This window comes from Nicrophorus vespilloides, unplaced genomic scaffold, assembly GCF_001412225.1.
Source record: "Nicrophorus vespilloides isolate i.1.1-1 unplaced genomic scaffold, Nicve_v1.0, whole genome shotgun sequence".
NCBI lineage: Eukaryota > Metazoa > Arthropoda > Insecta > Coleoptera > Silphidae > Nicrophorus > Nicrophorus vespilloides.
This window is the reverse complement of record NW_017099023.1, coordinates 91,171-105,302: the sequence shown is the minus strand read 5'-3', so window position 1 is coordinate 105,302 and position 14,132 is coordinate 91,171. Positions and strand designations below refer to the sequence as shown.

General features: G+C 31.5%; 4 protein-coding genes across 5 annotated transcripts; 3 read left to right on the top strand and 1 right to left on the bottom strand.

Moving 5' to 3' along the window:
* The first annotated feature begins 276 nt into the window (after window positions 1-276).
* Window positions 277-1,187, top strand: LOC108563861 (COMM domain-containing protein 2). Its single transcript, XM_017922656.1, has 4 exons — window positions 277-426; window positions 496-656; window positions 703-879; window positions 959-1,187. Exons 1-4 carry the CDS (start codon window positions 360-362, stop codon window positions 1,166-1,168), a joined length of 615 nt encoding a protein of 204 aa, XP_017778145.1. The 5' UTR covers window positions 277-359; the 3' UTR covers window positions 1,169-1,187.
* Window positions 1,169-6,916, bottom strand: LOC108563860 (very-long-chain (3R)-3-hydroxyacyl-CoA dehydratase 1). The gene is made up of 4 exons (XM_017922655.1): window positions 6,614-6,916; window positions 1,714-2,064; window positions 1,478-1,656; window positions 1,169-1,419 (listed from the first exon to the last, which is right to left on the bottom strand). The coding sequence occupies exons 1-4, from the start codon at window positions 6,712-6,714 to the stop codon at window positions 1,346-1,348; spliced, it is 705 nt and encodes a 234-aa protein (XP_017778144.1). The 5' UTR covers window positions 6,715-6,916; the 3' UTR covers window positions 1,169-1,345.
* A 218-nt stretch (window positions 6,917-7,134) lies between these two features.
* Window positions 7,135-10,324, top strand: LOC108563858 (PAX3- and PAX7-binding protein 1). Its single transcript, XM_017922652.1, has 3 exons — window positions 7,135-7,873; window positions 7,928-9,592; window positions 10,320-10,324. Exons 1-3 carry the CDS (start codon window positions 7,192-7,194, stop codon window positions 10,322-10,324), a joined length of 2,352 nt encoding a protein of 783 aa, XP_017778141.1. The 5' UTR covers window positions 7,135-7,191.
* LOC108563869 (apoptotic chromatin condensation inducer in the nucleus) lies at window positions 9,898-13,625 on the top strand. 2 transcript variants are annotated; one of them, XM_017922670.1, is made up of 7 exons: window positions 9,898-10,043; window positions 10,320-11,043; window positions 11,099-12,659; window positions 12,715-12,898; window positions 12,958-13,162; window positions 13,225-13,349; window positions 13,414-13,625. In XM_017922670.1, exons 2-7 carry the CDS (start codon window positions 10,326-10,328, stop codon window positions 13,534-13,536), a joined length of 2,916 nt encoding a protein of 971 aa, XP_017778159.1. In that variant the 5' UTR covers window positions 9,898-10,043; window positions 10,320-10,325; the 3' UTR covers window positions 13,537-13,625. The 2 variants fall into 2 exon arrangements, with proteins under 2 accessions (XP_017778159.1, XP_017778160.1); XM_017922671.1 differs by having other exon boundaries at window positions 10,307-11,043.
* The last annotated feature ends 507 nt before the right edge of the window (window positions 13,626-14,132 follow it).

Below are 14,132 nucleotides of genomic sequence, written 5' to 3'. Positions count from 1 at the left end.
AAATATTTTAAAATGTGATTTCACATTCTATGTAAGTTGACTATTTAATAAAACTTTTTTTGTTCGAAAGCTTTTTATTTTTAGCATAGAACGTTTAATGACTTCATTATTTATTAATTTAAGTATTAAATGAATGAAGCACAAAGGGCACAAAGTGAAAATGCTGTAAAATCGTCAAAAGTAAACAATCTTTTAAGAAACAGTTGCGCCATCTAACAACTTATAACAGCTTTGACAGATGACTGCTTTGATATGTCAAATGCATTTGGTTTGTTGATGTTTTCAGACAGTTCTTTTTTTTTGTACAAAAATCATAAACATATTTTCATATTGGATTTATTTCACCAAAAGAACTAAATATGCTTCTATCTTTTAGAAATGATCACAAAGAGCATTTAAATCTGTTAACTAAACACTCAGTAGATGGTATTTAATTTAATTCTCCATTAATATCTTAATTGGTTATGTCTAATCTGAATATTCATTCTTTTCCAGATATAGTATATTTTTGCAAATTAGCAATTGGCTTCATCAACAATGGACCAAATAATATGATGTACAATAGAACTGCAACAAATCTTAATATTGAATTTCATACTGTCCAAAATTGTATATATGGTCTTATTAATCTGTTAATACTTGCCTGTAGACACAAGGTAATTAATTAATTTTGAAAAGATATATAATAACTTAATATTGTAGTTAAATGAAGCTGACTTTCGGGACTCAATTCTAACAATTGGATTTTCATGTGATCAACAGAATGTTCTATACGAGTTCTATAGGTCAAAGAGTGAAGAAATATCAGAAATATTGAAAAAGCAACTCATTAAGGATCCATATACTTATTACAATTTAGATTGGAGGTTTGAAATACAGGTATATACTATTCGCTCTAATATTTTGTTATATTATTTTCATTTGACACATATTTAAGCGATTTAAACGTTTGTTCTAGGTATCATCTAGATCTTTGTTAGATCAAGTAATTCCTTTGATAACAATGGATTTAGTTTTGAAAGACAAAGAGAAAGCAGATGAGCTAAAGCATGTCTTTCTGGAAGCAGACCCAAGGAATGTAATGCATATAACAGAAGAATTAGAGAAGGCATTGGCGGAATCGAAGTATCGTCATTTAAGTCGAGTACCAAGGACATTTATCGAATAATTTTTTTTTTATTATTAAGTGTATTCATTAAATTGATTATCTACAAAAACCATTCACTGTCAAATGACTTGCTGATATTGATAAACATGTAAACAGTTAAGTTGAAATTTATTTAAATCAAAAGAAACAATGAGAGGAAATGAATAGTAAAAAAAACAATTGTCAATAATGTATGATTCAATTCATTTTTTTCGCCTTGCCAAGAACCTTCTTTCTTTGGGAAACCATATGCAAGTACATCTGCGGAAACACTGAAAAATAAGCAAGATATCAATAAGATGTTTAAAGTATATCAAATATATTACTTACACGGAATGTACAAAGACATAACTGCTATTAGGAAGTAGCGGTAATTGAAAATAACGTTATATGTATTTGGCATGGAGATTGTCCAGAGTCCGGTATCCCCGACTTCTTGCTGGGCAGAATATAAACATAGCAATTCACCGGTGACTCCAATCGGATATAAAATGATGAAAGTCGAGTACCTGTATGCGGTTATTAACGATTTTTATTCGATTCTTGATATCAGCATCATGATTTACCTCAACCAGACGAGGAAATGCGGCACAGAGTTCATCAAATTCAGTGCGTAATTTGAATATCTGATTATTTCCGTAATTGACCAGGCGAAGAGCAAAAGCGGAAATCCGATTGACTTCCTGGGGAGTTCTGTGGCCATCAGGACGCCGCAAACAACGATAACTCTGGACGCCACCTGTTGGATCGTTATCATAGGGCTGGAAGAAACGATTCCAATAACAGCATGGACCACTTCCAGAAGAGCTGCGTTTTGAAAAAATATAACCGTCCATTTCACTTTCTCGTACAACGATACTTTATTGACATCTGAGTCCATATAATAATCAATTACTTGATACATAAGGTAACTCCATCTGAAACACAATAAATAAAAATAATCTATTTGCATATACATATTACTTTTTTTTTGATTTATTAAAACGCATACACAATTTATCCATGTATCCATAAATAAAGTTATCTTATATGCAATGTACAACTTATTATTTGAAATATATATATCCCATGTTACATTACATCAAATAATCTTAATACATTGACGACGGCCTGACCCACCGGTGGGTCATTAATTATAAATAATAGTTTTGTTGCTATGTACGCCACTGATTTTGACTGATTTGACACAAATATCTTAAGTCAATTACAAACTTCAAACGCCAATACATTTCTTATACATATTTTAATAATTCTTGAAGCAATTTAGAATAATACGTGATATTGTGACATAATTTAGGCATACTTTACAATTTAACTTGCGAAATATATTTGAAATTTTTATTCAATGCTACTTGCCGCTTCTCAGCTCAAGTAATCGAAGCGCAACGACATTGAAAATACAATATGATTACCATAAGCAGATATTATTTCTGTTTCTAAAAAAACATTGCTAATTTATTCAAATACAATACAAGCTTAGAGCTTGAATATGCACAAGATGATATATTCGACTTGAATAGAAATTGCAATGATCAATTATTATTATTGCTTATTATAAAACCTATAGCACTTTTTCTGTGTTTCAATAAAATTCGGACCCTGTTGAGTATATTTATTGAATATAACAAAAATAAAATAGGATCATTCAATAATAGAAATGTTTATTTATTTTTATGAACATCTTCAAAACATTTGATACACAGTGTCGGTTGATCATAACACTGTGCGCAATATGTAACAACTTTTTTTTGCTTTTTTAGTGGCAGTTGCACTACCTTCCCGTGAATATATTGTTTTATAACATTATCTGCATAGCTTTCTTGCCTGTCTTGCTGTACCAGAGTACGTTTCAATGAAATGTTTTTGATTTGCTTGCATCTCCGTATCGTCGTCATTCATTAGTTTATCAATATTTTTTTCTCGAAATTTTAACAAATCATATTTTTAGCCATTTTTATGTATATACCAAGCTGCGTTTTTATATTCTATTATATTTTTTTTATACCACTTAACACTTCTTCGTAAACAGTTATAATACGATGTTATCTAATAAGCAACATCAACTCCTTTCTTTGAATTATTATAATCAAAAACAGCATCAGGTTTCAGTTTTCCGCTCTTGCCTTCAATTGTAGCACACATATGTTTGTTGCTGGTCGTTAATATGGAAACTGGCCTTTTATCAGTACATTTTATAAATTTTACCCCATTTCGGTTCATCAAGCTTAAAATGGCTCCTCGTTTTTGTTTTGCTTGAAATCTATATTCATGTCGATTAATGTATCTTCCTGAGCATATTATAGATCAACATGTCTCTTTTTCATAATAGGTATCCATTATCTATTATTAAAAATTTGTTGTAAATGGTTATTTTCATCATCAGTACCCTCGTCTTAGGTAGCAATATCACTCATCTCTTCTGAGGAGGACGAAAGCCAACGAGAACATTGTGTTGATTTAAAACTTACAGATTCTTCCGAAGAACTATCGTCATTTTCATTATAATTCATATTTATTATCAAAATAGATATTTTCTTCCAGCTGAAACAACAATTGCAAAACCTTATTCGTGTATGTACAGGGTGCGGCAGAAATAACTCCCACATTTCAAGGGGGGGGTTGAAAAGAAAGGTATGAAATGGTAGAAAGACTCGATGCTCACTCGATGTATATTTTTTTTCTACGGTGCAACACTAAATTTTATAGAAAACCCTCGACTTATAGGAGTATTTCAAAAAGGAGTGTTTCAAAAAATAAGATTTTTTTTTCTTACCAGAAACAATATCTTCGCTTCGATTGTTTAGAAGCTGAGCAGCGGCAGGTACAATTGAATGAAAATTTCAATATTTTTCGCACAATTGTTATCAATTGCTTCAATATCATTAAAAAGTGTATAAGAAATTTAAACGTTTAACGAATATTTGACGTTTCACTCACTCCATAGGCGTCCACGAAAAATTTTCTAGGGGCAGGCAACCCGAAAAGCGCCGTCCTTAACGTGTTAATATAACAAAAACGAGTGATTATTTACTATAATCTAAATTAAATATCCACAAATATAAGAGTTACATAGTTAAGAGCAAAATTATTATTATATAATTATCCGTTAACAAAGGCGGATTTAGTTATGGACTTCTTGGGTTGTAGCCCAGGACTCCATTCAATCGAGGTCCCCCAGAGAGTATTAGTAGAAGGCTCTAAACCAGCGGTTGCCAAAGTGGTGGTCCGCGAGAAAATTTCGCTGGTCCGCAGAAAAATGTGGAATATACTTACTCATCATGTTAAGTTATCCTATTAGTGGTCCGCGGGATTTAAATTATGAATTAACTGGTCCGTGAGGTCAAAAAGTTTGGCGACCGCTGCTCTAAACCAGCAGTTTCCAAACTTTATGCTACTACGCCTCCCCGAAAACAATTTTTTTTCCGCGCCTCCCCGATTTTTTTTTCCGCGCCCTCCTTACCTTTTATTGTTTTAATAGATTAAATAATATAGACACGTTTTATTTATTTGAAGATATTATGGTATCAAAATTAATTTATCAAAAATTTTTGGCGCCCCTCAGTTTGGAAACCGCTGCTCTAAACAGTGTTAGTACAGGTCTCCAAAACCTGGCCCCCGAAGTTGACAGTCCGTCCCTGTCCGGTAATTTACATTTCACAGCGTAAAGATGAGAATGACAAGATAAACAAATCAAAGGTTATCGATGTTTGAATATATATAAAGATAGATGTATATTTAAAACAGGTGTTTTTTATGCATCTATGTCAATACGTACACATTTTTATTTATTCGCTTGTATTTTGAAAACGGCGTAAACGTATAGAGTTTGAAACTTAATAATTGCCAAAATTTTAATAATCCTATAGTACCAATAACTTTTCGGGAAGAATTTTTATATTTTAGTACTGGCAATTACTACCCTCTTTCTATATATGAAATTGATGAAATCAGTTTGAACTCACACTTATTTAATAATGATCATTACCATTTCTATTTACGACATAATTGAAGGTCTTCTATTTAGATTTTCAAAGAGTATGTCAATGTTATGATCATCTCTATAATTACAATTTCTCTATGTTTGGAATGTATCTAAAAACTACCTTTACAGTTAATTGGACCAAGAACTTCTCACCTGGATTTTACTAAAATAAATCCTACAATCAATAGCCACCATAAAAATGTATTTTTTTCGAGAATTGAATTTGTTATATTTTCTAGTCCTTAAGATTTGGGTTGAGAAACAATATACAGACCAGAGACCAGATATACAGTGGAACCTCGCTTAACTAGTTTAATCCGTACCAAAATTTCCAGATTTTTACTCGTATAGTGAAACATATACAATAATACACATAATATGTGTATACAAGTTTTAAAAATGATGTAGCAGGCGTGCAATCTTCTCTTCTCAACGTCGCTCGTTAAGCGAGTAATTTTTCTTACAATTCATTTTGCTCGTTAAACGAAATCCTCGTTAAGCGAGGTTCCACTGTATTCAGTTAATTATATACAATTAATTTATTTTACATTTTATAATTAAAGTGTATTATCAATTTAGGTTGTTTATAACTGGCTAATAAATTATTTTAATAATAATTTTTAAAAAATCTACATGCTTAATTCAAAATTTAAAAAAAAAAACTTGTTTATATGGAATTTTATGCAATTGAACATGACTCGTAATAAGTTGACGCATTAAGAAAACCATTAACATGTTCACAATAATAGAACAATAGAAAATATTGCTTGTACAAGCTTACACAAGTGACTTAAGCACCTTTCTTTTTTAAATGGAAGCACGTTTTAGCAATTGGTCTATTTAAGTTAGTACAGTAGTGTTTCTTTCAAAAATGTTCTTAAATGTATTCTATGACATCAGAACATCAAATGAATAATTTACTCATTTAAATTATATTTTTTGAAAAGTAAGTAATATTATGAAACAAAACTGGTATAATTCCACTTTCCAAAGACTTGAGAAAATAAAGTAGTATTGGAACTATCAATATTTGTAAATATGATTTAATTCTAATAGAGAAAATACGTTATTTAAATTATTATTTAAATCTTAAAAACATATAAATAGTATTTAAGTAGATTTATTTGGAGCGAATATGAGCATTTTTTTATTTGATAAATAATTACGATGAAGGTGCATTCTTCTTTTCTCGTAATTATATCAGCATTCCATAAAACTAAATCATGCAAATTGCAGGAAAATTAAAACTAATAACTATTCGTTATTAATTACCAAGTCAATCAATAGCAAAATTAACTACTTAAATAATGCTGGATTGTAAGTATTTTAATTTCAATATGAATTAAAATATAATTTTACGTTGGAAATCATCATATTTCATTTACTTCTAATAAAAGTCACTTTCAAATAAAAGTCATTAATTAATATCATTATTATATTAATTTATGAATGTGAATATACAAATAAAACGTAAACGTAATTACCCTATGGTTTGAGCGAAATTGTAGAAAATCAAGTACGCCTTGGCTAAAGGTCCACTGGTTTTCGCTTTTTTTGTAGCGGGTTTCCTGTTATTCTTTTCCATATTTTCTTAATGGAAATAATAAGTTATCAGATAAAATAACCTCAAATGTTTCGACAATGATTTGGGTTATTTGTGTACACTTCACGATTATAACTGTATGATTACAAAAGTATAACGTATACTGAGTCAGGAAATAAAGAGTACAATCGAATATTCTTTACTGCATCTAATAATTCAAACTCGGCAATTATATGGACTTGCATTACAATGTTGCCCATTTTACAAAAATCCACTGCAACTCGCTATGAATTTATTTGTAATATAATTATTATTATTATATTACGAGTTTTATTGACAATAAATATTATGGAATGATATCAATATTAACATAATATTGTACAATTTCATAATATATGAATTCTAATTAACTGAAATTTATTGTAGCGGCAACGGTGTATGTTTATATATTATCCTTTGACGTTCAATACGTTTAATAAGTTTCGATCTCCAAAAATCAACTGGTTCTAACCTAGAAATATGTCTCTGTTTAGGAAACCCAAGAAAAGTATACAAAGACGTGTATTTTCAGAACAAAATGATGATGAAGACGAAATGGAGTCCAAGGCTTCAGAAGCCCCAAAAGCGTCCAAAGAGGAAACCAAAAAGAAAGAAAAATCCAAGAAAGATCAGAAGAAACAATCTTTGTTAAGTTTTGAAACTGAAGAAGAGGGTGAAGAGGTTTTTCAAGTTAAAAAATCTTCACATAGTAAGAAGATGATGAGAATGTATGAGAAGGAACGTAAAAAGAAAGAGGCCAAAGACTTAAAGATCAAGGATGAAGAGAATAAAATAAAAAATAAATGTGCTGTGGATGTTTCTATGGACAATGATTTGGTGATTGTTGTTAACCACAAAATACCTAGTCCTCCACCAGCACCAATTCTTAGTGGACGTGATGCTTTATGTGCTGGAAAAGATGATATGTCATCAGATGATGAAGATGTTGATGTGAATCATAGATTTTCAAAACCAGATAATTTTAAGAGAGTTTTGGAATCTGGTGCTATACCTGATGCTGCAATGATACATGCTGCCAGAAAAAAGAGACAAAGAGCTAGAGAGTTGGGTGACTTTGTACCTATAGAGGATGAAGAACCTGAAGATAAAGGTCGACATATTCGGGAAGATGAGAATGATGGCAGTGATGAAGAAAGAATTGGTAAGTACAATTATAATATATGTAATTGTAATATACATTTTTTAAATTTGGTAGACATGGGTGCAAATCCTGTTAAAAGGGATCAAGAACGCCGTAGGGAACAATTCTATGAAGCTCAGGATTCAGATCAAGAAGTTAATGAGTGGGAAGACCAACAGATAAGGAAAGGAGTGACTGGAGCAATTATTAATCATGAATTGGCTTATAATGAATACAATAATTTACTACAGACTCAGACACAATATCAACAGAATGTTTATGCAACAAAAATTGATCCTGGTGTTCCAAGAACTCCAGAAGCTATTTTGGCTAAACTAAAGGAGGAATTTGAAATTACAGAAAACCGAAAAATTCAGCATGAGAGGCAATTAAGACAAGTGCAGGATGATTTAATAGATGTTGCAGAAGAATTGACTACACTCAAAATTGGAGCTCCTAAAGCAGCTGAAAAGTTTAGATTCTATCAAGAATTGCGTGGTTATATTACTGACTTAGTAGAATGTCTCGATGAAAAAGTTGCAGTAATTACTTTACTTGAACAGAAGGCAATAGAACTAATGGCTAAAAAATCAGATAGATTGATGGAAAGAAGACGTCAGGATGTTCGTGACCAGGCTGATGAAGTGACAAATTTGAGTAAACGGTCTTTAGGACAACGGGCTCCGGAGGATGAAGAAAAAATGAGAAGAGCAGTGGAGAGGGAAGGTCGTAGAACACGTCGCAGAAGAGCCAGAGAATCTACAGGAGAACCACGTCATGTGGAAGGCATGTCTAGCGACGATGAAATTCCTCAACAAGAGAGTTTATATTTTGATAACGAACGAGAACAAATTAACGTTGAAGTAAATGCCGTTTTTGAAGATGTCGTAGATGATTATTCTTCTATTGCAAGTATCCTAATCAAATTCGAACAGTGGAGACTAACAGATATGTCAGTTTACACTGAAGCGTATGCAACGTTATGTCTCCCAAAAGTTGTTAGTCCATTAGTAAGATTGAATTTAATTTTTTGGGACCCACTAACTGATACTAAGGATTTGGAAAAAATGGATTGGTACCGTACATTGGCACTTTACGGTTTACACGATGACGAAACAGAAAATAGCCTTAGTAAGGACCCTGATTTAAATTTACTGCCAACGTTAATAGAGAAGATAATCATTCCTAAAATAACGGTAATGATTGAAAAATGCTGGGACCCACTGTCGAGTTCTGAAACATTAAGACTTGTTGGTGTCGTTGGGAGATATATCAGGAAATATCCAACTTTGGGCCCTGATAGTAAAGCACTCCATAATCTATTTAACGCCGTATTAAACAAGATAAAAACGTCCCTGGAACATGATGTTTTCATCCCAATAATGCCGCGATTGGCTGAAACAAAAAATCCCTTTTTTCAACGGCAGTTTGCCAGCGGCTTGAAACTTTTAAGAAATATTACTAGTTGGCAAGGTATATTGAACGATAATACACTTAAAGAACTAGCAATAAATGCACTTTTGAACAAATATTTAATAAGCGGTATCAAAGTGAGTAATTTAATTGATGCTACTGCAAAAATTCAACTTGTCAATTTAATTTTACCAAGAGTTTGGTTGCAAGGTAATCAAACTCATTTGCAAATGTTTATCAATTGCGCAATGCAGTTAGCCCAGCAGTTGGATAAAGATAATCCTCTTCATTTAGAATCTATTGAACTTATTAATAATATTATAAAACCTTCACATAATCAATAAAAAATATATATTTATGAATTAGTTGCCTTTATTTTACCAACATTGAATAGTTTTTATTAGCATATTATTTATTTAATATATGTATTGTTCAAAAATATAACCAAAGGATCGAGGTCTTTATGCCTTAATGGCATATATTAAGTTGAATAGATAGTTGTTTATTTTGAGGATAATGGAACGAACATAATAAGAAGAAGAATTAAAGCACATGCAATTGGTAGCCCTGTATTGAAGGCATTGGTGATTTCCTTCAGCATAATTATATATAACTGAATGCGCAGCAAACTTCAAGTAATAGGCAGCAAGAAAGCGGTGGTGTCATAATTTTTTGATACGGAACAAGTTATATTTGGTATAACATAATAAGTGAACAAATATTTTATATTTATTGCATAAAGAGGATTGTGTTGGTCATTCTTTGGAAAATAAAAAAGGTAAATATCTATTTTAACACAAACAAATTCATGTAATATTTTACGCTGGGCTATGGCGTCTCTTGTTTGGTAGCTCTTAACCTCAATTAAAAGTTTGATTGTTTATCTATTGATTGAGTTGGAAATGTGCGGCAACACATACATTATAATAAATGTATATCACTTTTATAGACGTTTATATATTGATAAAATTAATACTTAAATGTTTAATATTAATAAACAAATAATGTATTGGTATTTATTTCTTGCATTAAAATTGTTAGTACTTTATTATAGAATAAGATGAGAAGGAAAAGTGCAAGAAATTCTTCAGCATCTAAAGCTTCTCCGGAGAAGAAAGAAGAGAAGACACCAAAGAAAACAAGACGTCAATCTAGAAGAAAGAAGCAATCATCAACATCTGAGAGTGACTCTGATGAAGATATTAAGCAGGAAATCCCATGTGCAAAGATAATTGAAAAAGAAGATCAAGGTGATGGACTAAAAATTAAGATCAGTGTTTCAACTCCGGAACGCACTAGCCGCCGTTTAAGGAACAAAGCTGTTGAAGACGAGATTATTCAGGAAACAGAAAAGCCTTCTCGCAGGAGTAGACGTCGTGGCGCGTCACCGAAGAACGAAGAAACAGAAGAAGGGGTAGAGAAGAAGGGTAAAGGTAAGTCTAAAGGTAAACATAAATCAAAGTTTGAGCAAAGTCCGCAAGTTGATGAACCCGAAATACAGAGTGGCCTTTCTGAAAATGTACAGGTGACGGCTCAGTCACCACTAACTGATAATAATGATGAGGATAATATTGACAATTTGAACCAGACGACCAATGATGATAAGACAATTAAGGACGATGTTCGTGTTCGCGATGAGACGGTTGATAATACTAAAAATAATAGCAACCAAAATATATTACTAACTGTAAAAGAGAATGAAATTAGTGATCCAGTTAAAACTTCAGAAATTCAAAAAGAAAGTGAGATTGTTCAGCAAGAAAGCTCAGAATTAAATGGTAAGTTTTATAGTGAAAGTTATTTTAAATTATTATTAATTATTTGTTTATTTAGAATCAAAAGCAACCAATTCTGAAGAAAATAGCAACAATCAGTCTATAGAAACACAAGAAACTGATTTAAAATCTACAGACACTCAGAAATTAATTAAAGATAATGCTATTGAAAGTCAAGAGGTGACAGAAAGTGCTAATATTAGTGAAACTGAAGTAATTGAGCATATGGAAGTGAAAGAAGATATTGAGAAAAAGATGTGCAAGGACACAAAAATTGAAGAGTTGAAAATGTCTGCAGATGATAATGGAAGCAGCCATCAGAAATGTGAAATCAAAGTTGAGGAAAAACTCATTGACTCTGATAACAAATTAAATACAATGGTTTTATTACATAATGAAGTGCCTTTAAAAAATGAGTATATAGCTGAGCAAAAAACAGAACCTGAAATTGTGATTGATTCAAAAGTCAATTTAAAAGGTGAATTAATTGAAAATAATGAGACAATTAAAGATGAAAAGAATTTGAAAAATGAAGTTATTAAGGGAGAAACCATTGAACAAAATGAAATAAATAATGAAGAAAACGATAACAAACATCAGATGTTTGCAGATGAAAACATTGAGAGACCTGAAATCATTAAAGATGAAGATAAGAAGATAAATGAAATAGTGAAAGCAGAATCCGAAGTTTCTGAAATGATTAAAAGAGAAGACTCAGACAAATTTAAACTTATATCTAATGAAGGAAATGTTAAAAGTGAAGTAGTTAAAAATGAGGAGATTCATGAAACACTCAAAGAAGATCTTCTTGAGAAACCTGTTTTAAGAAATGAAATTGTAATCAATGCTGAGAAAATTGTAGAACCTGAAAGAAAAGTAAATATTCAAGAACAAGTAGAATCAACAGAAGAAGTTATATCACAAACTGAACAACGTGAATGCGAGAACATTGAAATGCAGCAGGAACTTGAGGGTGAACAAATCAAAGACGCAGATATTTCTGAAATCGAACGAGAATTAGACAACAATCCATCAGAATTAGATAAAAAATGTCTGCCAAAGGATGCCGATATTAATACAAACGAAAAACGTATAAAATCCATGAAATGGGGTAAATCAAATATTGCTTTGAATAGTTTTCCTGATATTTTACCAATTACTTTGGAAAAAATCCATTTGATTTATCCTGATTTGGTACTACTTAATGAGACCGATGTTAAATTGGAAACGGTAAATACACAACGGAAACGATCTTCCTCGATGAAAGTGGACTGCACCCCGGAAATCAAACGATCAGAGAGGAAAGTGTCTATGGATACATTCGACGAAGAGGAATCACAAATTAAAATTGATACTGATGCAGAAAAGGCTACAGTAGACAATATAATTGCAATGAATAGAAAAATTTCAATCGTGGATGACGATGCTAGTAAATTAAAACCTCCACCGAGTCCTGCAAAAAATGAAAAGTCTGAAGTACTCTTTATTACAAATCTTGTGCGGCCGTTTACGCTTAAGCAACTTAAAGAGCTATTGGAAAGGACAGGCACCATTAAAGAAGACGGTTTTTGGACGGATAGAATCAAATCAAAGTGTTACGTCCACTATCAAACCGTAGAGTACGAATCTCTGCATCTTAAAATATTTCATGATTAATAATAATTAAAATTTTAGGGAAGCTGAGAATACAAGAAATGCTCTGCATGGGGTGCATTGGCCTATCGGAAATGGCAAAAAACTAATAATTGATTATTCTACGCCGGAAAACTTGAATGATGCCAGAAATCCACCAGTTATAATACCAGCACCTGTCGCTGTCTCCATTGCGGATATCTCGGAGAAAGAAAATAAGTTAAATGTAAATATATAGTTTTTCATAATAAGCAAATGTATTGTAAATGAAATATTATGTCATAGGAACAAGATGGAGCATTAAAGACAGCTCGATCAGAAAAATCCTTAGACGATAAAACAAAGGATAATACAATCACAAGTGGAAGGAATGTTTGGGAAATTGAGACGGAAAAACAAGATGATAATACCGAGACGCGTGGTAGGAGCAAGGAAAAACAAGAGAAACGTCGTTATTCGCGATCACGACATTCAAGATCTCCATCATCAGGTACGTAAAATTCTTTTTAATTATATGAATACTGTTTGAACTTATTTTATTGTAAATTATAGAATATACTAAGAAAAAACAAAAGAAGGTAGATGAAGAAATTGTACCTCAAAGAGCAATGGATGACCTATTTAGGAAAACGGAAGCTACCCCTTGCGTTTATTGGCAACCTTTAAGCCCTGAAGAGGTATGTCGAAATATCCACACATATAAACATATGTACATTTTTTAATATTAATTCTTGTATATAGATTGCTTTAAAACAACAACAACGATTAGAACGTATGGCAGAACATAAGAGAAGAATGGAAACGCAGACGAGAAAGAGGGGTTCGGATCAGTCAAGGGGGGCTCCATATAGGCGCAGATATTAAGGTTTAAAATTGGTTTGCGAAAAAAAAAAAGATTATTTTGGAACGAGTTTAATCTATATTATCATTTTTTTCTCCACAATCTCGGAAGTCGAAATTATTATTTTTATTTTTTTAAATTTGCATTTCCCCTTATTTCTGGGTTGTATTGTATATATTATTTTCGATTTTTATTCAGATCTTTCGTAAGTTGGAGTCTTTCTTATCATTAATATTATAAGAATGCTTGAGATTGGTTTGAATTGATGAATGAGATTGCATGGATTAATCCTTTTTTCTTATAGGATGTTTTCAGATTTCTTAGCAAGGTACACAAAAAATCACGTTCTCCGCCCCCCGAAAAAAACCTCTATTTTCATCAGAAAATTCAGCGACTGCGTTCAAAATATACAAATTGCTATTCATATGTAATGTAAATACAGATCAATGCGATGTAGTGAAATAAAATGATTTATAACACGAATAAGTTTATTTTATTTGTTTAAATTTATTTAATTACTTATAGATAATAATCGAAAAAGACGTCTTGACTAATAATTATAATAAGTTTGTAATAAATGTTACAGCTCCGTATATATCATAAACTTTACTTCAATATC